At 36.6% G+C, this 20,872-nt stretch overlaps 1 protein-coding gene across 1 annotated transcript; it reads right to left on the bottom strand.

Moving 5' to 3' along the window:
* Positions 1–1,667: 1,667 nt before the first annotated feature.
* OR2T6 (olfactory receptor family 2 subfamily T member 6) lies at positions 1,668–19,619 on the bottom strand. The gene is made up of 2 exons (XM_082723492.1): positions 19,108–19,619; positions 1,668–2,830 (listed from the first exon to the last, which is right to left on the bottom strand). The coding sequence occupies exon 2, from the start codon at positions 2,813–2,815 to the stop codon at positions 1,859–1,861; it is 957 nt and encodes a 318-aa protein (XP_082579618.1). The 5' UTR covers positions 2,816–2,830; positions 19,108–19,619; the 3' UTR covers positions 1,668–1,858.
* Between the last annotated feature and the right edge of the window lie 1,253 nt (positions 19,620–20,872).

The following is a 20,872-nucleotide window of genomic DNA, read 5'->3' on the forward strand; positions in this document are numbered from 1 at the left end:
GGAGCTAAGATGTCCATTGACAGATGGACATCTTAGTAGAAGGAGCCGAGATGTTCAGTGACAGATGAATGGATAAAGAAGATGTGGTTTGTATGTACAATGGAATATTACTCAGCCATTACAAAGGTGAATACATACCATATACATCGACATGGATGGAACTAGAGGGGATTATGCTACATGAAATAAGTCAATCAGAGAAAGACAGTTATCATCATATGGTTTCACTCACATGTGAAATATAATAAATAGTGCAAAGGATCATAGAGGGAGGGAGGGAAAACTGAATGGGAAGAAATCAGAGAGGGAGACAAACCATGAGAAACTCTGGACTCTTAAAAACAAGCTAAGGGTTGTGGAATGAGGGTGGGTGGGGGGATGCAGTAACTGGGTGACTGGAATTAAGGAGGACACTTAATGTAATAAGCCCTGGGTGTTAATTGCAACTGATGAATACTATGTCTAAAACTAATGATTTACTATCTTTGGGTTAATTAAATTTAAGTTATAATATTAAATTAAATGAGAAAATAGTATTTAAATAATCTTAAATAATTGAAGAAGCTTAAAAGTGATTACTGAATTTATGAATTAATGAAGCACTATTTTCTCTCCCCTTTCTCAGTACCTTCTGATGTAATAATTATTTACCACTTAATGACTAAAACATAATAGAATTGACCTATAGAAGATTAGTCTGCATTTTTCCATATGTACATGGTTCATTTTCTCCAAGTCCAAATTTACCTAAAGGAAGAATGTTTTTAGTTGCTACTAAAAGAAAAGGTGTCTGGATTTTTGAAATATTTATTTGAGCCTATTTAAGTATTTCCTTTGAAATGTTTTGATATTTCAGTGTTTTTTAAATATCATTCAAATGTATGCTCACCTAACACTTCTTATAAACTCTACCAATGGAGCATTTTTAAAAAATAAAAAATGTAATAAAAATCACTAATTATTATGAGAACACTAAAAGTGAGCAAATTATGTAATATTAATCAGACATTTGGTAGCATTTATATACATTAACTATAATAGGAGAAGAATTATGAGATAATAATTGGCATTGTAACCAGAGTAGAGTGTTGCCTCAGGTAGCATGCAAATTTACTAATATAAGATGTTTTACAGCAGTCCAACTCAGAAGAACCACATGAAAAGCAGAGCACCAACACCTTTAGGAGAGGACAAGACATGCACAGATATGAAATCTAACATAAAACTAGGATAAAAAGATGAGTTGAAGTATGTGCAGAAGCCCCCCTAAGACTGTTCTACAGTTAACTTTAGTGCTTTATAATGGTAAAATCTCCTCTCAGGGGTAGATATTAGGCCATTTTTTGAACTTGTGATATATGTTAAGCATACACAGTAAACCTTGAATGCCTAAATAATAGGATACATATAAGTTCTCCAGTGTATATGCAAGCTTCTAGACTCTGATTTCACTTAATTCTGACTAAAAGTTAACTGCACTATCCTCAGGGGAGACACTGTTTTAGGAAGTATATATAGTGTTCTCCTTATATACTTCAAGTATATAAAACCTTCCATACCAGACTAACTGTAAGCATTGAATATACTACTGGCTAACACTCACGGAGGAAATGTACCCATGGACTCCAGTAACAGAGTGGACACAAAGAAGGAATAAACACCAGTGGTATTTAGGCACTCTGGCATTATTCATATGTGAATGTTAAAATTGGTTTCACATTTTTAACAAAAGTAGCTGATGCACCTTTCAATATAACTGACATTGGCAGCTGCTGAATGCATTATTCATATGACCCATGGTATAATCCCAAATAATAGCACCCATGTACCCCTGAGCAGATATGGATGACTTAGACTGTCAGATTTCCCTTGACACACAAGAAACCCCTTGACATCTTGCCAAAACCCTTTTAAAGGCCCCAGTTACATCTGTGTTCCTCAAGCTGTAGATTAGAGGATTTAACAAAGGAGTGAGAATGGTGTAAAAAGCAGAGAAGACCTTGTCTTTGATCGGTGTGTGGTATGATTGGGGAAGCATATATGTGTATAGAGCAGCCCCATAAAATAATGTCACCACCATTATGTGTGATGAGCAGGTGGCAAAGGCCTTCTTCTTCCCTTCTGCTGACTTCATCTGGTGTACTGTGATGAGAATCCGGGCATAGGAAGCAATCACCACAGAGAAGGGAATCAGCAACATCATGACACAGCAAATGTACATGACCATTTCATAGACAGCTTTGTCACCACAGGCCAGCCTCAGCATGGTGGGTGCTTCACAGAAGAAGTGATTGATGTTGTGGGAACTGCAGAATGGAAGACTCATGGTGATAGGGGTGAGGAGGAAGCTGTCCAAACCACCACCAAACCAAGAGCTGGCCAAGATCATCCAACAGACGCGGTGGTTCATAAGGACAGGATAGCGAAGGGGGTTGCAGATGGCCACATAGCGGTCATAAGCCATGAGTCCCAGCAGGAAAAATTCAGCCCCCACAAAGCCCATATAGAGAAAGTACTGGGCTGTACAGGCAATAAAGGAAATGTTCCTCTTGCCCACTAGATAATCGACCAACATCTTGGGAACAATAGTAGAGATGTACATCATGTCAATAAAGGAAAGGTGGCTAAGCAGGAAGTACATGGGGGTATGGAGGTGAGGGTCTATGTGGATCAGGAAGATCATGACCCCATTAGCTATCATGGCCACGAAGAAGATTGCACAGATGATGCTGAAAAGGAAGCCCGAGGCTTCACTTTGAGTAAAGAGCCCTGTGAGGGTGAAGTCACTGGAAAAGGTTTTATTGTCTCCATCCATGGCGTTGAGTTGGACCTGGGGGCATAATGAAATAAGTGGGGGGGTTACTGAAAATTCCAGGAGATGACATGAATCCTTTAAAGATGTTTTTAGAAGCATTATTAATTATGTAACTAATATTTAGCATTTTGTATGTGTGTGTATGTTGTGGTGTGGATTTAAAATTTTTCTTTCTTGGATATTTCTTCTAGTTGAAGAAAATTTGAAAGTTGAGTCTCTATGGCATGAAGACAAATGAACACTTGCCAACTGATGATTGGTTTAAGTGAGTTTAGTTATTATTCCAGAACATGTGGACCCCAGAGAGGCTTCTTCATCTGGAGTTAACTTCCATTATTTGAAACATGGATATGACTGGAAAACAACTGAGTTAGTTCAAATAACCAAACAATTTAGTTAGATGTTTTATTGAGTTAGGGATTTTTATCACAACTGTAAAAGTGATCAGCCTTATCTAGAAATAACCATTCAGTTGTTGATACAGCTGAAAATTATGGGCTATAGTAAATTGAATCACAGCATTGTCCATCTGGTTCATTAATCAACGTTAGTTGTTTCTTCACTCATTTGTTGATTTTTAAATCATTTGTACACCAACCTTTATTTATGGAGAATTCCTTGTGTTGCATACACTAGGGATACTATTGTATACAATAGAGGAGATGTCTCATGTGGCTTATGGCTGTAGTTGTGAGATAAAGAGAATAAGCAAATAAAGGACAATTATGGTTCTGGATAATGCTGATAAATACAAGGAGGAGAAGTTTAACACAACAATGAAGGATAACAAAGGAGAAACCATGCGAGAATTTAGGGGAAATATGTTCCTGTAGAATGAATACCTAATTTAAAACCTAAGGCAAAAATGAGCTTATATTCAGGACAGTCCAGGCAAAGCCTTGTGACTGAGAGGTCAGTTAGTTGTCCGAGGTCAGATTTTAAGGCAGATTTTAAGATTTTAAGTAAGGAAGTAAAAATTACTTTCTAAATATTATCAGCAGAATTGAGGCAGAGTTGACAGCTTGTAATCTTTTTTTGAGAATTTAAACAAATGTTCACTCTGATTTTTTTTTTTTTATATTCAAGCTAATGATTTTTTCCACTCGATTTTACATTTTCCTGGACTATGGAAGATTTACAAGAGGAGAACTTCCATCCAGATAAATCTAGCATAGTCTAGGTTGTGCCTCCTGTCCCAGGGTCTCAATTGTTTTAACATATGTCTCTCCCCCTTTTACTTCACTATCAAGAGCATTCTGATACTCATAAGTCTTAGGCATGGTGGGAGACAATATGGTAAAGTAGTAGGTGTTGTTTCAACCTGTCCCCTAAAGTGAGCTGAATTACATACCATAAACTCTGATCACCCATGAACTCAGCCTGAGATTAGAATTATACCCTTCTGGATCTCTACAGGGGTAGAAGACACCAGTGGACAGATAAAACAGAGTGGGAATATCAGACTCATATCAGAAGATAAACAAAAGGGGGGAACCAGAAGGGACCCATTAGAAAGTAATATCCTAATACGAGAGTGCACTGTGATAGGGACCAGCATTGACTTGGAGTCTGGTTGAAAGCACTTAAAAAGAGTAAAAGATCTTAAGGGGAAATTGGTGGAATTGGGATGTTAGGGACAAGGACTTAAGCCAATGGACCCAGGATGGCCACTGCAGGCGGGGAACCAGAGAACGCAGTGGAGAAGCCAGGTATTGGTCCCTGAGCTGCTGGTGTGCCTGAGATAGTTTGGGTGGCTGTGCCCAGGAGTAAGTCTGGGGTGCACGCCAGCTGGTGCTCTCTAGAACCACAGGCTTTTGTGCTCTTCAGGCAAGCTGCATGACCAGGGTCTGAATCATGCTCCATACCGTCCCCTGAAGGTACTGGTCAGTACTCTCTAGGACTGGAAGATTCTGAACACTCTCAACCTGGACCAGGGTGAAAATCTCAGTATGCTATCTCTGGTTGGGACCTCTCTGGAGATCTGGACCTTCCCAGACAGCAGAGGCTAGTATTTCTTGAGGTTTTGGGTCCAAATGGAACTTCCTGTGACCCCAGAGACCTTGACTGGAAAGGTGTTCTGCCAGTGGCCAAGGGGGAAATTTTGTACTCTGTGATCCCTGTCTGTACTCTGTGTCTCTGTCAGAGCAAAACAGACTGAGGCTTCTCTGTGTGACAGAGGTCTGGGTGCAGTTTGCTTTTCTCTAAACCTCAAAAGAACCGCCAAAAGCCACCAAGGAGAGAAAAAACAAACAAAAAACTCCAGAAAACAAAAGCCTAAAAAACTAGTTTCCTCAGACCCCAAACCCTTGATGGGGGTAGGAGGACTCAACTCTAGCAAGAGTGCCTAAAAAACACGGGGCAGGCCCCTTCCCCAGAAATCCACCCAAAACAAAACAAAACAAACAAACAAACAAACAAGAGGACAGCCACCACTACTTCAGAGATACAACTTTTGTTTTTAATCTGTTCCACTATTCTGGTTCTTTTCACTTTTCCCCTATAACTTTTTAACCTATTTACCATCACAATGAGATGTTCAGTACATCTAATTTAATAATAACATTTTAAGGTGAAAATTTTTGATACATATATCTCCGCTTAGCAGAGAACCCAATGTGGGACTCGATCCCAGGACCCTGGTATCATGACATGAGCTGAAGGCAGAGGCTTAACCCTCTGAGCCACCCAGGTGCCCTTATTCATAGAGAAATAAGCTTCAAGGCAGTCCCCTTTCCCCAATCAATGCTACTCTTATATAAAAACTAGTTTTAATCCACTTTTATCTATGAAAAGTTGAGTCCTTTAACAAAGATATCAAGATACATCCAGGAAGAATAAAAATAAACTTCCTCACCCAGCTGAGAATGTATAACCATCCTCCCATGTTTTTCTTCTGTCAGTGTTTCTGTGTATTTGTTTTTGTTCTGGTAGTATATAAATCTTATACTTGGGGGTCATTTTGATGAGGTTCATTTTATTTATTTATTTATCTTTTGTCATCTACTTTTATCAGTGTTTTTGCTTGTATAGTTAATAAATCTTACCTTGGGGTATATTTGAACTGGGCATTCTCTTTTATTTTTCTTTCTTTTATTTTTTCCTGTCTCTGTCTTTCTCTCTTTTTCCTTTTTTTTTTTTTTTCCATTTGGTGGGGACTCTTGATTGCTCAGAAGTGTTCCATGGTGAACCTTGCCTGCACCATGGACGATACATTCAGCTACACATCCGTTCAGCCATCTCTTACCAAAATGACTAGGAGGACGAATGCCAAGAGAGGAAATATTCAGAGACTGGGCCCTCTCCATCAGAGCTTTTGGATATGGACATAAACAGAATGTTGGAAATGGAATACAGGCTAACAGATGTCCAGGCAATAGCTAGGTTGGAGAAAGCCTTTGATGACAAAATGGAGTTGTCTAGGGCAGAAGTGAAAGCCACTAGAGATGGTGTTAACAATGCTCTCAATGAGCTCCACTCTAATCTAAATTCTCTAAAAGCTAGTGTAACTGAGACAGAAGATAGAATTAGTGATCTGAAGGACAAACTCATAGAGAGAAAGGACCAGGAGGAATCCTGGAACAAGCACCTTAGAAGCCACAAAAACAGAATTAGGGAAATAAATGACACAATGAAACGTTCCAACATCAGAATTATTGGAATCCCTGAGGGGGAGGAGAAAGAAAGAAGACTAGAAGATATAGTTGAACAAATTCTCAATGAAAATTTTCCCAACCTCACGAATGAAACCAGTGTTCCTGTACTAGAGGCAGAAAGGTTTGACCCCCAAATCATAAAATTTAGAAAGACCTTGAGATATCTGATTGTGAAAATGATAAATCATAATTGTAGACAGGAGCACTTGAAAGCAGCTAGGGGGGAAAGATTCCTTCCTTACAGAGGAAAGCCCATCAGAATAATGTCAGACATGTCTGCAGAAAGCTGGCAAGCTAGAAAGGGCTTGCAAGATATAGTCAGGGCACTAAATGAGAAGAATATGCAGCCATGAATACTTTATCTAGCAAGACTGACATTCAAAATAGATGGAGAGATAAAGAGCTTCCAAGATGGGCAAGGTTTAAAAGAGTATGGGACCGGGCGCCTGGGTGGCTCAGTGGGTTAAGCTGCTGCCTTCAGCTCAGGTCATGATCTCAGGGTCCTGGGATCGAGTCCCGCATCAGGCTCTCTGCTCAGCAGGGAGCCTGCTTCCTTCTCTCACTCTCTATCTGCCTGCCTCTCTGCCTACTTGTGATCTCTGTCTGTCAAATAAATAAAAAATCTTAAAAAAAAGAGTATGGGATCACTGAGTTGACACTGCAGGAAATATCAAGGAGGGTTCTATAAAGAGGAAAAATCCTAAGAATATCATTGAACAAAAATATATGGAGACAATCTATAGAAACAAAGACTTCACAGGTAATATTATGTCAATAAAAATGTATCTCTCAATAATCACTCTCAATGTGAATGGCCTAGATGTTCCCATAAAATGGTACAGGGTTGCAGATTGGATAAAACAATAGGGCCCATTCAAATGTTGTCTGCAGGAGAACCATTTTGAACCTAAGGATATATCCACTCTAAATGTGAAGGGATAGAGAAGCATATTCCATGCCACTGGGCCTCAAAAGAAGGCTAGGGTATCAATTCTCATATCAGATAAATTAGATTTTAAACTAAGGACTGCAGTCAGAGATACAGAAGGACACTACCTCATTCTTAAAGGGACTATCCACCAAGAAGATTAGCAATTGTAAATATTTATGCTCCTAATATGGAAACAGCCAATTACATAAGAAAACTGTTAATAAAGATAAAGAGTCACATTGATAGGAACACAGTAATAGTAGGAGATCTTAACACATCAATCTCAGTAATAGACAGATCATCCAAGCAGAAAATAAACAAAGAAACAAGAGCACTGAATGGCACATTGGACCAGATACCTCACAGATATATACAGAACATTCCACCCAAAAAGAACAGAATACTCATTCTTCTTGATTGCACATGTAATCTTCTCAGAGATAGACCACACTCTGGGTCACAAATCAGGGATTAACCAATGCCACAAGATTGTGATTATTTCCTTCATATTCTCAGATCACAATGCTTTGAAATTGGAGCTCAACCACAAGGAAAATTTTGGAAAGAATTCAAACACCTGAAGGCTAAAGACTACCTTGCTTAAGAATGCTTGGAAGAACCAGGAAATCAAAGAAGAACTTAAACAATTAATGGAAAACAATGAGAATGAAGACAATTCACTCCAAAAACTATGGGATACAAAAAGATGGTCCTAGGGAGGAATGCATAGCCATCCAAGCCTCCCTCAAAAAAACTGAAATATCCAGAATATAACAGCTGTCTTTATACCTTAAAGAACTGGAAAATCAACAAGTTAAGCCAACTCTTCACAAAAGTAGGGAAATAATCAAGATCAGAGCAGTGATAGAAATGAGAGATAGAGTAGAATGCATATATGACACTAGAAGCTGTTTTCTTGAAAGAATGAATAAGATTGATAAACCATTGACCACACTAATTCAAAAGAAAAGAGAGAGAGCCCAAATTCATAAAATTATGAATGAAAAGGTAGAGACCAAAACTAACCCCAAGCAAGTAGAAACAATCAGAAGTTATTATCAACAGTTATATGCCAATAAGCTAAGCAACCTAAATGAAATGGATGCATTACTGGAAAACTATAAACATTTAAAACTAAACCACAGAGAAATTGACAACCTGAATACACTGATATCTAGTAACGAGATTGAAGCTGTGATTAAAAACCTCCTGGAAGACAGGAGCCCTGAAACTGATGGATTTCCTGGCGAGTTCTACCGAACTTTCAAAGAAGAAATAATACCTATTCTCTTTAAGCTGTTTCAAAAAATTGACACAGAAGGAAAACTTCCAGACTCTTTTTATGAAGCCAGCATTAACCTGATCCCCAAACCAGGCAAAGACCCTACCAAAAGGAGAATTTCAGAACAATACCCCTGATGAATATGGATGTTAAGTGTCTCAACAAGATTCTAGCAAATAGGATCCAACAGCACATTAAAAAGATTATCCACCTTGACAAGGCGGGATTCATACCTGGGTTGCAAGGGTGGTTTATCAATCAATGTGATAAAACAAATCAATAAGAGAAGAGAGAAGAACCAAATGGTCCTCTCAATTTATGCAGGAAAAGCATTTGACAAAATCCAGCATCCGTTCCTGATTAAACACTTCAAAGTATAGGGATAGAGGGAACATTCCTCAGCTTCATCATATATATCTATAAAAACCACAGCAAATACCATCCTCAATGGGGAAAAGTTGACAGCCTTCCTTTTGAGGTCAGGAACATAACAAGGATGCCAACTCTCACCAATCTTGTTCAACATAGTGTTAGAAGTCCTAGCAACAGCAATCAGACATCAAAGAGAAATAAAAGGTATCCAAATTGGCAATGAAGATGTCAAATTCCCTCTCTTTGCAGATGACATGATACTTTGTATTGAAAACCCAAAAGACTCCACCCCCAAGGTACTAGAACTCATATAGCAATTCAGTAATGTGGCAGGATACAAAATCAATGTTCAGAAATCAGTTCCTTTCTTATACACTAACAATGAACATACAGAAAGGGAAATTAGAGAATCGATTCCATTTACTATAGCACCAAGAACCATAAGATACCTGGGAATAAACCTAACCAAAGATGTAAAGGATATATACTCAAGGAACTACAAACACTCATGAAATAAATCGAAGAAGACAAAAAGATAGAAGAACATTCCATGCTCATGGATTGGGAAATAAACATTGTTAAGATGTATATACTGCCTAAAGCAATCTACATTTTCAATACCATTCTGATCAAAATTTCACTGGCATTTTTCAAAGAGCTGGAGCAAACAATCCTAAAATTTGTACGGAATCAGAAAAGACCCCGAATTGCTTAAGAAATGTTGAAAAAGAACAACAAAACTGGGGGAATCACGTTGCCTGATTTCAAACTTTACTACCAAGCTGTGTTCACTAAGACAGCATGGTACTGGCATAAAAATAGTCACATAGACCATTGGAACAGAATAGAGAGCCCAGATATGGGCCCTCAACTCTATGGTCAAATAATCTTTGACAAAGCAAGAAAAAAATATACAGTGGAAAAGACAGTCTCTTCAATATACGGTTCTGGGAAAATTGTACAGCTGTATGTAAAAGAATGAAACTTGACCATTCTCTTACAACGTACACAAAGATAAACTCAAAATGGACAAAAGACTTCAACATGAGGCAGGAATCCATCATAATCCTAAAGAAGAATATAGGCAGTAACCTCTTTGATATCAGCCACAATAACTTCTTTCAAGATAGGTCTCCAAAGGCAAAGGAAACAAAAGCGAAAATAAATTTTTGGGACTTCGGCAATTTCAAAAGCTGCTGCAAAACAAAGTAAATAGTCAAGAAAACAAAGATGAAACCCACAGAATTGGAGAAGATATTCACAAATGACGGTACAGACAAAAGGCTGATATCCAGGATCTATAATGAACTCCTCGAACTCAACACACACAAAACAGATAGTCATATGATGAAATGGGCAGAAGACCTGAATAGACACTTCTCCAAGTAAGACACAAATGCCTATCAGACACATGAAAAATTGTTCACCATCACTGGCCATCAGGGTGATTCAAATTAAAACCACATTGAGATACCACCTTACACCATAGTTAGAATGGCCAAAATTAGCAAGATAGGAAACAACATGTGTTGGAGGGGATGTGGAGAAAGGGGAACCCTCTTACACTGTTGGTGGGAATGCAAGGTGGTGCATCCACTTTGGAAAACAGTGTGAAGATTCCTCAAGTAATTTTAAATAGAACTACCCTATGACCCTGCAATTGATCTACTGGGTATTTATCCCAAAGATACAGATGTAGTGAAAAGAAGGGCCATCTGTACCCCAGTATTCATAGCAGCAATGGCCATGGTCGCCAAACTGTGGAAAGGACCAAGATGCCCTTCAACAGAGGAATGGATAAGAAAGATGTGTTCCATACACACTATGGAGTATATGCCTCCAATGGAAAGGATGAATAGCCAACTTTTGTATCAACATGGAAGGAACTGGAAGAGATTCTGCTGAGTGAAATAAGTCAAGCAGAGAGAGTTAATTATCCTGTGGTTTCACTTATTTATGGAGCATAAGAAAGAACATGGAGGACATGGAGAGATGAAAAGGAGAAGGGATTTGGGGGAATTTGGAGGGAGAGATGAATCATGAGAAACTGTGAACTCTGAAAAACAACCTGAGGTTTTAGAAGGGCAGGGTTTGGTATGTTGGGTGAGCCTGGTGCTGAGTATTATGAGGGCACATATTGCATGGACCACTGGATGTGGTACATAAACAATGAATTTTGGTACACTGAAAAGAAATTAAAAAAAAAGAGAGCCTTAAGTGTGGTATCCAAATAAATACATGAAGGACTACATAGTTTAAAGTGCAACAGGATATTCTGCAATATCTCAGAGAGTGTAAAGTCATCCACCCTACTGGTAGTATATTTGAATATTTATAAAGAATGAAAATAAGAGAATCCTCCCCCAAAATTCTTCTCTAGTTTTGCCATTCTTCAAAGGCCAAACATAATTTTTGAATTAATTGGCAAATAATTTTGCCCATTGCATGCACTGAGCTATTGTATCATGGAAAGAGGCAGGTGATGCAGTCATATGTGTGTGGAATTAACAGGCAATGTTTTGGCCCAGGAATACCAGTTTGGAGTAAGGGGTCTTTATGGTATCAGTTCCACTATCCTTATTAAAGATTATCATAGAAACACTATGTACTGCTGTATTGATTAAATATATTATTTATGCAGAAGACCACAGTTAAATACATTTGCTAATCTAGTATAAGCTATTCTAATAGTAAGATAATTCTGGTGTTATGAATATTTGCAATTTGTTGCTGTGGGCAACATTTCATTTCTTAGCTACTTATGTATATGTATCTTACAGGCACAATGCATGCAACACTTCATGAGAAGCCCATATTACCCACTCCTCCCATGCACTGTCTTCCAAATTACTTGAAATGATAGACTTTAAAAACATTCTTCTTGATCACACTAATGATTGTCATTTGTGGGACTTCTCAGCAAGAGGTTAGGACTTGTGCAAACTAGGTTCTTGAAAATTCATTCCAGAAAGATTATCATTTGTAAATTTCACTTTCAGACTAATTCCTGAGGAATAAGACACTAGGTAATAGTTAGTATTGCATGAACTAAAATTAAAAAGATCATCTGAGGGCGTCTACATCCTTCCCATAGAACCCGGCTCAAATTTCTTTTTTTTTTCTTTTTATTTAATTTTACTGAGGTGTTTTTTTTTTTTTAATTCCAGTTAGTTAATATATTTTGAATCTGAAAAAACAATTTCTTCTCAACATTGTTGAAAACTAAAAAGGTGGACACTAGTCCATACTTCTTGAAGAAAGGTCTGTCTGGTTTTGCCCACCAAATTAAAGGAGGCCTGCAAATAATGATCCACTCAGCCAATGGTCTGTCTGCCTCTCTCTGAGTTTCTACTTTGGGGTAGATTCTGCTTTCCCATTCTCATCCCCACAATCCAGAAATAATTTTATCATGCAATTATTCAGAAGAGGAGCAGAATTTTGCAAAAATTCCAATAAGGAAGGTGCTTAGAAGACTAATATCAATAAAAATTGGAGAACTGACTTAGCAAAATGGGAAGCATGCACACTCAATGGAAACTACAAATAAGCTAACTAGAAATCTAAAATTTTTTCTAGCTTTTTCCTAAACTTTCTTTAAAAATTAAAACATAACTGTACAGTTTCCTTGTCAATTTTAGAAAGGCTGAATGGATTGCAGGTTAAGGAGTGGGGAGGAGATGGTTGCTTATATGGCTTCTGCTTGTCCACTGTGGGGATCCTGTAGAAAGTGGTACCAGCACATTTACGAAATTCCCAATGATGAACACTCATAGCAAAAGGAGATTGTAGCAAAGCCAAGGAGACCAAGGAAAGTTAGGAAGTTTCAAGGAGATAGTCTATGGAGAAACACCATAGATTAATTCACCATTCCCTGAAAGGGAAAGAGAAAGTTATCCAGTACAACTAAAACTATGGTAATAGGATAAGAAATTATAGGAGAGTCAGGGAAGAAGAATGCTGATGATATGAAATTATATCACAACTGTGGGCAAAAAATTTGAACAGCTCCCTGGAAACATACAAGGACAGAGATTAAATGATAAGAAACAAAGTAATAGAAATGGGATAATGGCAATACAAAATTAAAATAAAAATAATCATTGGTTTTGAAAGGAGTGCTTCCACAATATATGAGAATTATTAACACGTTGAAAAGAAGAAAACTGTTGGGAAAGAAATGAATGGACTGTATTGGAGCTTTCTGTAAAAAAAAATGATGCATACACTTATGTATGTCCTGGTAAATTATCTGAGGTGAAAGTAATATGAAAAAGGAAGGAGAATAGGAAGAAAGAGAAAAGGAGAAGAGGAAGGAAAGAAGAAAGAAAAAAAAGAAGCAAGAAAGGGAGAAATAGAGGAAAGAAAAGCAGGAAGTAAAGAAGCAAATATATATATATAGATAGATATTATATAGATAGATATATAATATATATATTGCTTGCAGCCTTCCCGTTGAGATCAGGAACACGACAAGGATGCCCACTCTCACCACTCTTGTTCAACATAGTATTAGAAGTCCTAGCAACAGCAATCAGACAACAAAGAGAAATAAAAGGTATCCAAACTGGCAATGAAGAAGTCAAACTCTCTCTCTTCGCAAGTGACACGATTCTTTATATGGAAAACCCCAAATAGTCCACCCCCAAACTACTAGAAAAATTCAGTAATGTGACAGGATACAAAGTCAAAGGCAGAAATCAGTTGCTTTCTTATACACTAACAATGAAAATACAGAAAGGGAAATTAGAAAATCAATTCCATTTAATATAGCACCAAGAACCATAAGATACCTGGGAACAAACCTAACCAAAGAGGTAAAGGAACTGTACTCAAGGAACTACAGAACACTCATGAAAGAAATTGAAGAAGACACAAAAACATGGAAGACCATTCCATGCTTATGGATCGGAAGGATAAACATTGTTAAAATGTCTATACTGCCTAAAGCAATCTATAATTTTAATGTCATTCCAATCAAAATTCCACCGGTATTTTTCAAAGAGCTGGAGCAAATAATCCAAAAATTTGTATGGAATCAGAAGAGAACCCCAATTGCTAAGGAAATGCTGAAAAACAAAAATAAAACTGGGTACATCACGTTACCTGATTTCAAGCTTTACTACAAAGCTGTGATCACCAAGACTGCATGGTGCTGACAGCATAGACCAGTGGAACAGAGTGGAGAGCCCAGATATAAACCCTCAACTCTATGGTCAAATAATCTTCGACAAAACAGAAAAAAATATATACAGTGAAAAAAAGACAGTCTCTTCAATAAATGGTGATGAGAAAACTGGACAGCTATATGGAGAAGAATGAAACTCGACCATTCTCTTACACCGTACACAATGATCAACTCAAAATGGATAAAAGACCTCAATGTGAGACAGGAATCTATCAGAATCCTAGAGGAGAACATAAGCAGTAATCTCTTCGATATCAGCCACAGCAACTTCTTTCAAGATATGTCTCCAAAGGCAAAGGAACAAAAAGAGCAAAAATGAACTTTTGGGACTTCATCAAAATCAAAAGCTTCTGCACAGAAATCAAACAGTCAACAAAACAAAGAGCAACCCACGGTATGGGACAAGATATTTGCAAATGATAATACAGATGAAAGGTTGATATCCAGGATCTAAAAGAACTCCTCAAACTCAAAACACACAAAACAGATAATCATATCAAAAAATGGGCAGAACATATGAGCAGACACTTCTCCAATGAAGACATACAAATGGCTATCAGACACATGAAAAAATGTTCATCATCACTAGCCATCAGGAAGATTCAAATTAAAACCACATTGAGATATCACCTTACACCAGTTACAATGGCCAAAATGAGCAAGACAGGAAACAACATGTGTTGGAGGGGATGTGGAGAAAGAGGAACCCTCTTCCACTGTTGGTGGGAATGCAAGTTGCTGTAGCCACTTTGGAGAACAGTGTGGAGATTTCTCAAGAAATTAAAAACAGAGCTTACCTTGGACCCTGCAATTGCACTACTGTGTTTTACCCCAAAGATACAGATGTAGTGAATATAAGGGCCACCTGTACCCCAATGTTTATAGCAGCAATGGCCACGGTCGCCAAACTGTGGAAAGAACCAAGATGCCCTTCAATGAAGATGTGGTCCATATACACTATGGAGTATTATGCCTCCATCAGAAAGGATGAATACCTAACCTTTGTAGCAACATGGATGGGACTGGAAGAGATTATGCTTAGTGAAATAAGTCAAGCAGAGAGAGTCAATTATGATATGTTTTCACTTATTTGTGGAGCATAACAAATAACATGGAGGACAAGGGGAGTTAGAGAGGTGAAGAAAGTTGAGGGAAATTGGAAGGGGAGTTAAACCATGAGAGACTATGGACTCTGAAAAACAATCTGAGGGTTTTGAAGGGGCGGGGATTGGAAGGTTGGTGAAACCAGGTGGTGGTTATTAGAGAGGGCACATATTGCCGTGAGCACTGTGTGTGGTGCAAAAACAATGAATACTCTTAACGCTGAAAATAAATTTAAAAAAATGAAAAAAAAATTTACAGGGGGAAAAAAAATAATAGTTGATTGTTCCAGAGCCAGAGTTTCCTGGGTTTTGTTCTTTCTTCAGTATCCAGATGTGTGACCTTCATTTTGCCCTAGCTTTGCCATCTGCTCTGTAATGTCAGAAGTGACGCAGGTCTCCAGTACTACACAAGAATCAATATAAATTTCTTTGACCACACAGAGAATGCACTAAGTGTTTAAAAATATTATTGTCAATATTATTATGTATATGAGTTATTATTACTATACAAATAACCCAAGAAGATATTCTGAGATATGTTGTGGGGAATACAGGCTAAAATAGATCCAGATATTTCTACAGATGAAACAAGATTGAGAAGTAGAAACAAAGCAAAAACTGTGTAATGCTACTAACAGTGGCAGCTGAAGTCATTTTGGTTATATTTGTTTTAAAAGACTGTAAATGGGATTACAAAATTGCATATATTTAAAAATAACTCAGCAACAGTGATCTATCTATATCAAGGTCTGAAAATTGAATTTAAATTATCTACATAAAAATGGATTTCATTTACATTGAATGAAAAATTTAGGGAACACCAGAAAGTAGCCTGCATTAATTCATTTTTTTATTCATTCTACTATGTATTGTGATCCATTGGTTTAAGAGCTGAAGATACATTGACAGTGTTATCTCTCAGAACAAATATCCTAGTGGAAGGAACCAGTGATAAGTGAATATACAATTACCAAAAGTCTATCATTTTTATTTTAATTAGTGAATCAGGAAAGAGATTTTTTTTTAAAACTCATGACTCAAAAAGAAAATTATAAGGGAAAGAGTGATTAATCAGTATTATTATTAGAATGAGACAGAAGAACATGTGTGTATGTGTGTGCATTCTAAAACACTGAAAAACATGAAAGAAAAATACATAGAGAGGAGGTAATAAAAAAGACATATAATGAGATTAGATAGAAAACAATTGTGTTAGTTTGCAACAATGCAATAGATAAAGCCCCTCCATTTGAAGTGTAGATTCACTCTAAGAAATGAAATTAGAAGAGGTACAAAAATGGGAAATATAGACTTAAAAGATGTAAAAAAGTGAGTGACTTAAGTGTGTATGGAATATTTTAAACCAAGAAACAGACTCTTAACTATAGAGAACCAGAGGGGAGGTGATGGGTATTAATGAGGGCACTTGTGAAGAACACTGGGTGTTTGTGGAAGTGTTGAATCAGTAAATTGTACACCTAAAACTAATAATACATTGTATGCTAACTAACTGGAATTTAAATAAAAACTTAAAAAAGTAAAGTGATTCTATTATACAGGAAAACCCAATAAATAAAATTACTGGCACATTATTAATTAAAATATCAGATAACCTGAAAGAAAAAACACCACTGCCCTATAATTATAAACAACTCTCACTTATATATTAAAACCCCCCAAGTAAATATTAGTCATTAAACAAAACAGTGCATTAATAATAACATATCTGGAAATCTGTTCATATAAACCCACTACCTCTCAACACTCTGTAAAGCTCTGCATTGTATGTGAGCTAAATATCATAGTCCTGGATGTGGGTTTTATGGCTCTCAGTAGCCTGAATATTCATTCTCTGTTCTCTGGTGCTCCATGAATTTCTAACATTTGTCTCCTTGCAAATAACCAGACATGGAAGCTCCTCCTGCCTGGATCATAATTCTCTCTTTCTCTAGTTTCTATAGCCTCAGGTCTCAGCTCACATAACTTTCCACATGGATGCTCTCTGGTGTCATTAATAGTATTGCATATCCTCATTATATGTTCGCATGTTTGTTCATAATGTCAACAAAAATGTCATCAAAATATTGGGACATAATATCAGCAAAATGAAGAAATAGTTGGTAATGCATTAAATTTGGAGAAAAGTGTGAAACTAATAAAATGCATTCCTAAACGTAATAACCTATATCTAGTTTAGCAATTTTAGTACTGAGATACGAAAGAGTAAGCCCAAGGGAAGAAAATTGACTCAGGATAGGGCAACCTGGCACCACTGTAGAATTGAATGGCACTTGAAGAATCAGGAAGACACTTTACCAGAGCATCCTAGAGTCTGGTTTATCTGACTTACTGTATATTATAAACTTTATATTTAATCCTCTTCCAAATAAAATGAACTAGACCCTGATGGCTATCAGAGTTCCATAAAGACACCTTCAATCTTTCCTTCATGCCCTCAAACTTCAGACCAGGAGAACAACATCCCCCTTTCCCCATGGGTAGTTTTTCAACTTGTTTCAGAACTTAGAGCAGTCTCCCTTTGGGTTTTATTTTCTGTTCCTGTCTTTCCAACTACAATGTGACTTATTTGAGGGTAGAGGTATCCTCTGAATAACCTTTATATTTACAACCATTAGAACAGTCTTGCATATAATAGATGGTCTAAATATCAATAGATTACTCCTAGAATTTAATGACTCTTATACTCAATGTTCCCATTTCAAATGTATACATGAAGGGACAAAAGATATAAATATTTGTTTTTGCTATGCCCTGTAAAGTCACACTGTACTAAAAGGCTAACTTGAAAGACCTCTTGAATCAGAACAAAATGGAGTCCCTGGGGAAAAAAAGAGAGAGAGAGAGAGAGAGAGAGAGAGAGAGAGAGCTAATTGACATCAATCAGAGAGGTGATGGTGTCAGTAATTTATTCCCTTCTAACCACATAAGGTGCATCATCTCTGTAATTTTAACACACTCTAACAACATCTGACCAAGCCATTAACAAAGAGCACTTCCATCTTTTGGATACTGCTTCTTTATGTGTCCAACATGGGCCACAAATTCAATAAACAAAATCAGTTCCTGAAATAGTTATTGGCTTTATCATAATGATTTAGCATTTGTTTATCTGTAGCCCAAGTACTTGTTCAAGACAGTGATATTTTGTAGTTGAAGCAACAGAAAACTTTCAGAGTTCTCTCAATGTTTTGATGATTATTATTTTACTATACTTATAAGCCTATATTATACTAAATCTAAATACTATTCTATATCTATATTTATTATTATACCTAACTGCTGTCCCCATTTTATTATAAGTATTTAATTTTTACCTGGGAAAGCTATCTTTATGTGCAATAAATGAATAATATGACAGTATTAAGAAATAACTCAATAATAACACATGTTTTTAGATTTGACAACTAGATGTTAGTCTACAGTTGGAGCATTACCAATTCTCTAAATTATTTGCCTCTGGACTCTTGGGTTGTGCTTCACTGATTTCCAATCCACTCTTCTTAGGTGAAATATCCTAATTCTTTACACCTCCACCAAAATTTCTCCTTTCCAAACCTATTCAATTTAATCATGTAATCTTACCTAAGTCCCCATTCTTTAAACTTATATCAAATTTGTGAGAAATGGACACACACAAAATATCTGAATTATCTCAAATAATTGACCTTTCTTATCCATTCTCCTTCCCCCAGCCCACCCTGCCCCCCACATACATTATTTAAGAGGGCCAAATGGTTTTTCTTACCTTGAGAATGGAGGTGAAGAAGTTGATGACAGTAGATCACCTTTAACTAAAATAGACCTAGAAAAAGATGCATTAGTTCAAAGATAAAACTAGTTTTGGACAATGTTTGAAGAGTTAAGACCTTATAAAATTAGCAAATAAAATGGAACTTCCTTGGTTTCCTTGCCTTCTATCTTCATAAAGTACTCTTTCTTTCCTTGAAGAGATCCAGATTGTAAGACACAAAGTATCAAAAAGGAGGTTTTTAGAAGTATTTAAAGATGATACCCTTAACTGAAACCATGGGTTTCACATTTCAGTGTTACAAAAACTTTGGAACACATAACACCAGGGAACCAAAGAGAGAATTTATATAACTTAGATAGTGTCATCATAACCATTCTGAGTTATCTAATGGAGACATCTCCTTCTCAGAATCCAAAAGAGTATCAATTAAACTGTTCTGGTAGGTACTGAACACTTTACTCAAATGTCTAAATTACAAGCAAATATTCCAAAGCTAAGATGATTGGGCTGAATTCTCTCCATTTTTTTTTTCATTATTAATAGCTTGAGAAAAACTGTTTTCTGGATGTTTCATCACCAGACACTTATGTCTTTTGTTCTCTAGAGAACAAATTAGTAACATTGGGAAGATTGCCAAAGGAAGAAAAGAGAAGTCATTCCTGTGGTCATTTAACATCTCATTTCAAGAATATTGTTAGTTTTAATCCTGTCATTATTCTCTTTCATTAATCTACTTATCACATTAACAAATGACACCAAGACAACTCATACAATTACCAATTTAATAACAACATTGGGGAATTTGATAAGAAAATATGTTTTTGTTTAACCTATTATCAGTGTAATTGATATAAAAATCCAGCTTATGAAAGTGATTATTTTGAAACCTTCCTTAACATATGGTTAGAAAAAAAATGATAAAAATGCTTTATTCCATATTGGGAGGTCTTAATCATTAAACAGGCCACCTTTTTGGAAAAATGAGACATTACTTTCCTCTTCTAAAGCAAAAATTCACTTTAAAACTTCAAAAAACTTGGAAAACACTTCATCACTTATTACCAAAAAAAAAAAAAAAGAAAGAAAGAAAAGAAAAGAAAACAGAAGTGTTCCAATTCAATCTGAAAACTTTGACATGCTCAATTTATCTCTGTGAACATCAGACTCTGAGGTCTGCAATGAATACTTTCTGTGATTACTTAAAATGGAAGTGAGTGAAGGTAAATAAAAATATTAACACCACATGTCCTTCCACCAGCTAGAGAACAAGTGCTACATTTATGTGTATATGATTATGAATGGATCAAAGCTAGATAACTAAGTCATGTTATTAAGCATATTTACTTCACTCTTTCACATCATAATTAGAACGAAGACTATAGTTAAGATGACTGAGATATTATATGAAAGTATCACAGGTTTTAAGATTTTATTTATTTTATTTGAGAGAGAGAGAATGAGGGGGAGAGGCAAAAGGGAGTTAATCTCAAGCAGACTCCATGCTGAGGGTAGAGCCAGATGTGGGACTCTCTCTCATGACCCTGAGATCATGTCCAAGTAGAGAAGCCAAAAGTAGGATGCTTAACTAACTGAGCCACCCAGGTTCCACACAGCTTTTCTTGATTATACTACATTTCAAATATAACACTTGTCAACTGGCATTTACTGATATACTCTGTTTCTCTGGGGAATTAAACTATGGATTCTGAGATAAACACTTTCTGTGACCATGGAAAATAAATAAGTAAATATTAATTGT

This window comes from Mustela nivalis (assembly GCF_964662115.1).
Source record: "Mustela nivalis genome assembly, chromosome: 3".
Classification (NCBI taxonomy): Eukaryota; Metazoa; Chordata; class Mammalia; order Carnivora; family Mustelidae; genus Mustela; species Mustela nivalis.

Excerpts from the sequence above, each read along its gene's own strand:
- OR2T6 (XM_082723492.1), bottom strand. The coding sequence starts at position 2,815 with ATGGATGGAGACAATAAAACCTTTTCCAGTGACTTCACCCTCACAGGG.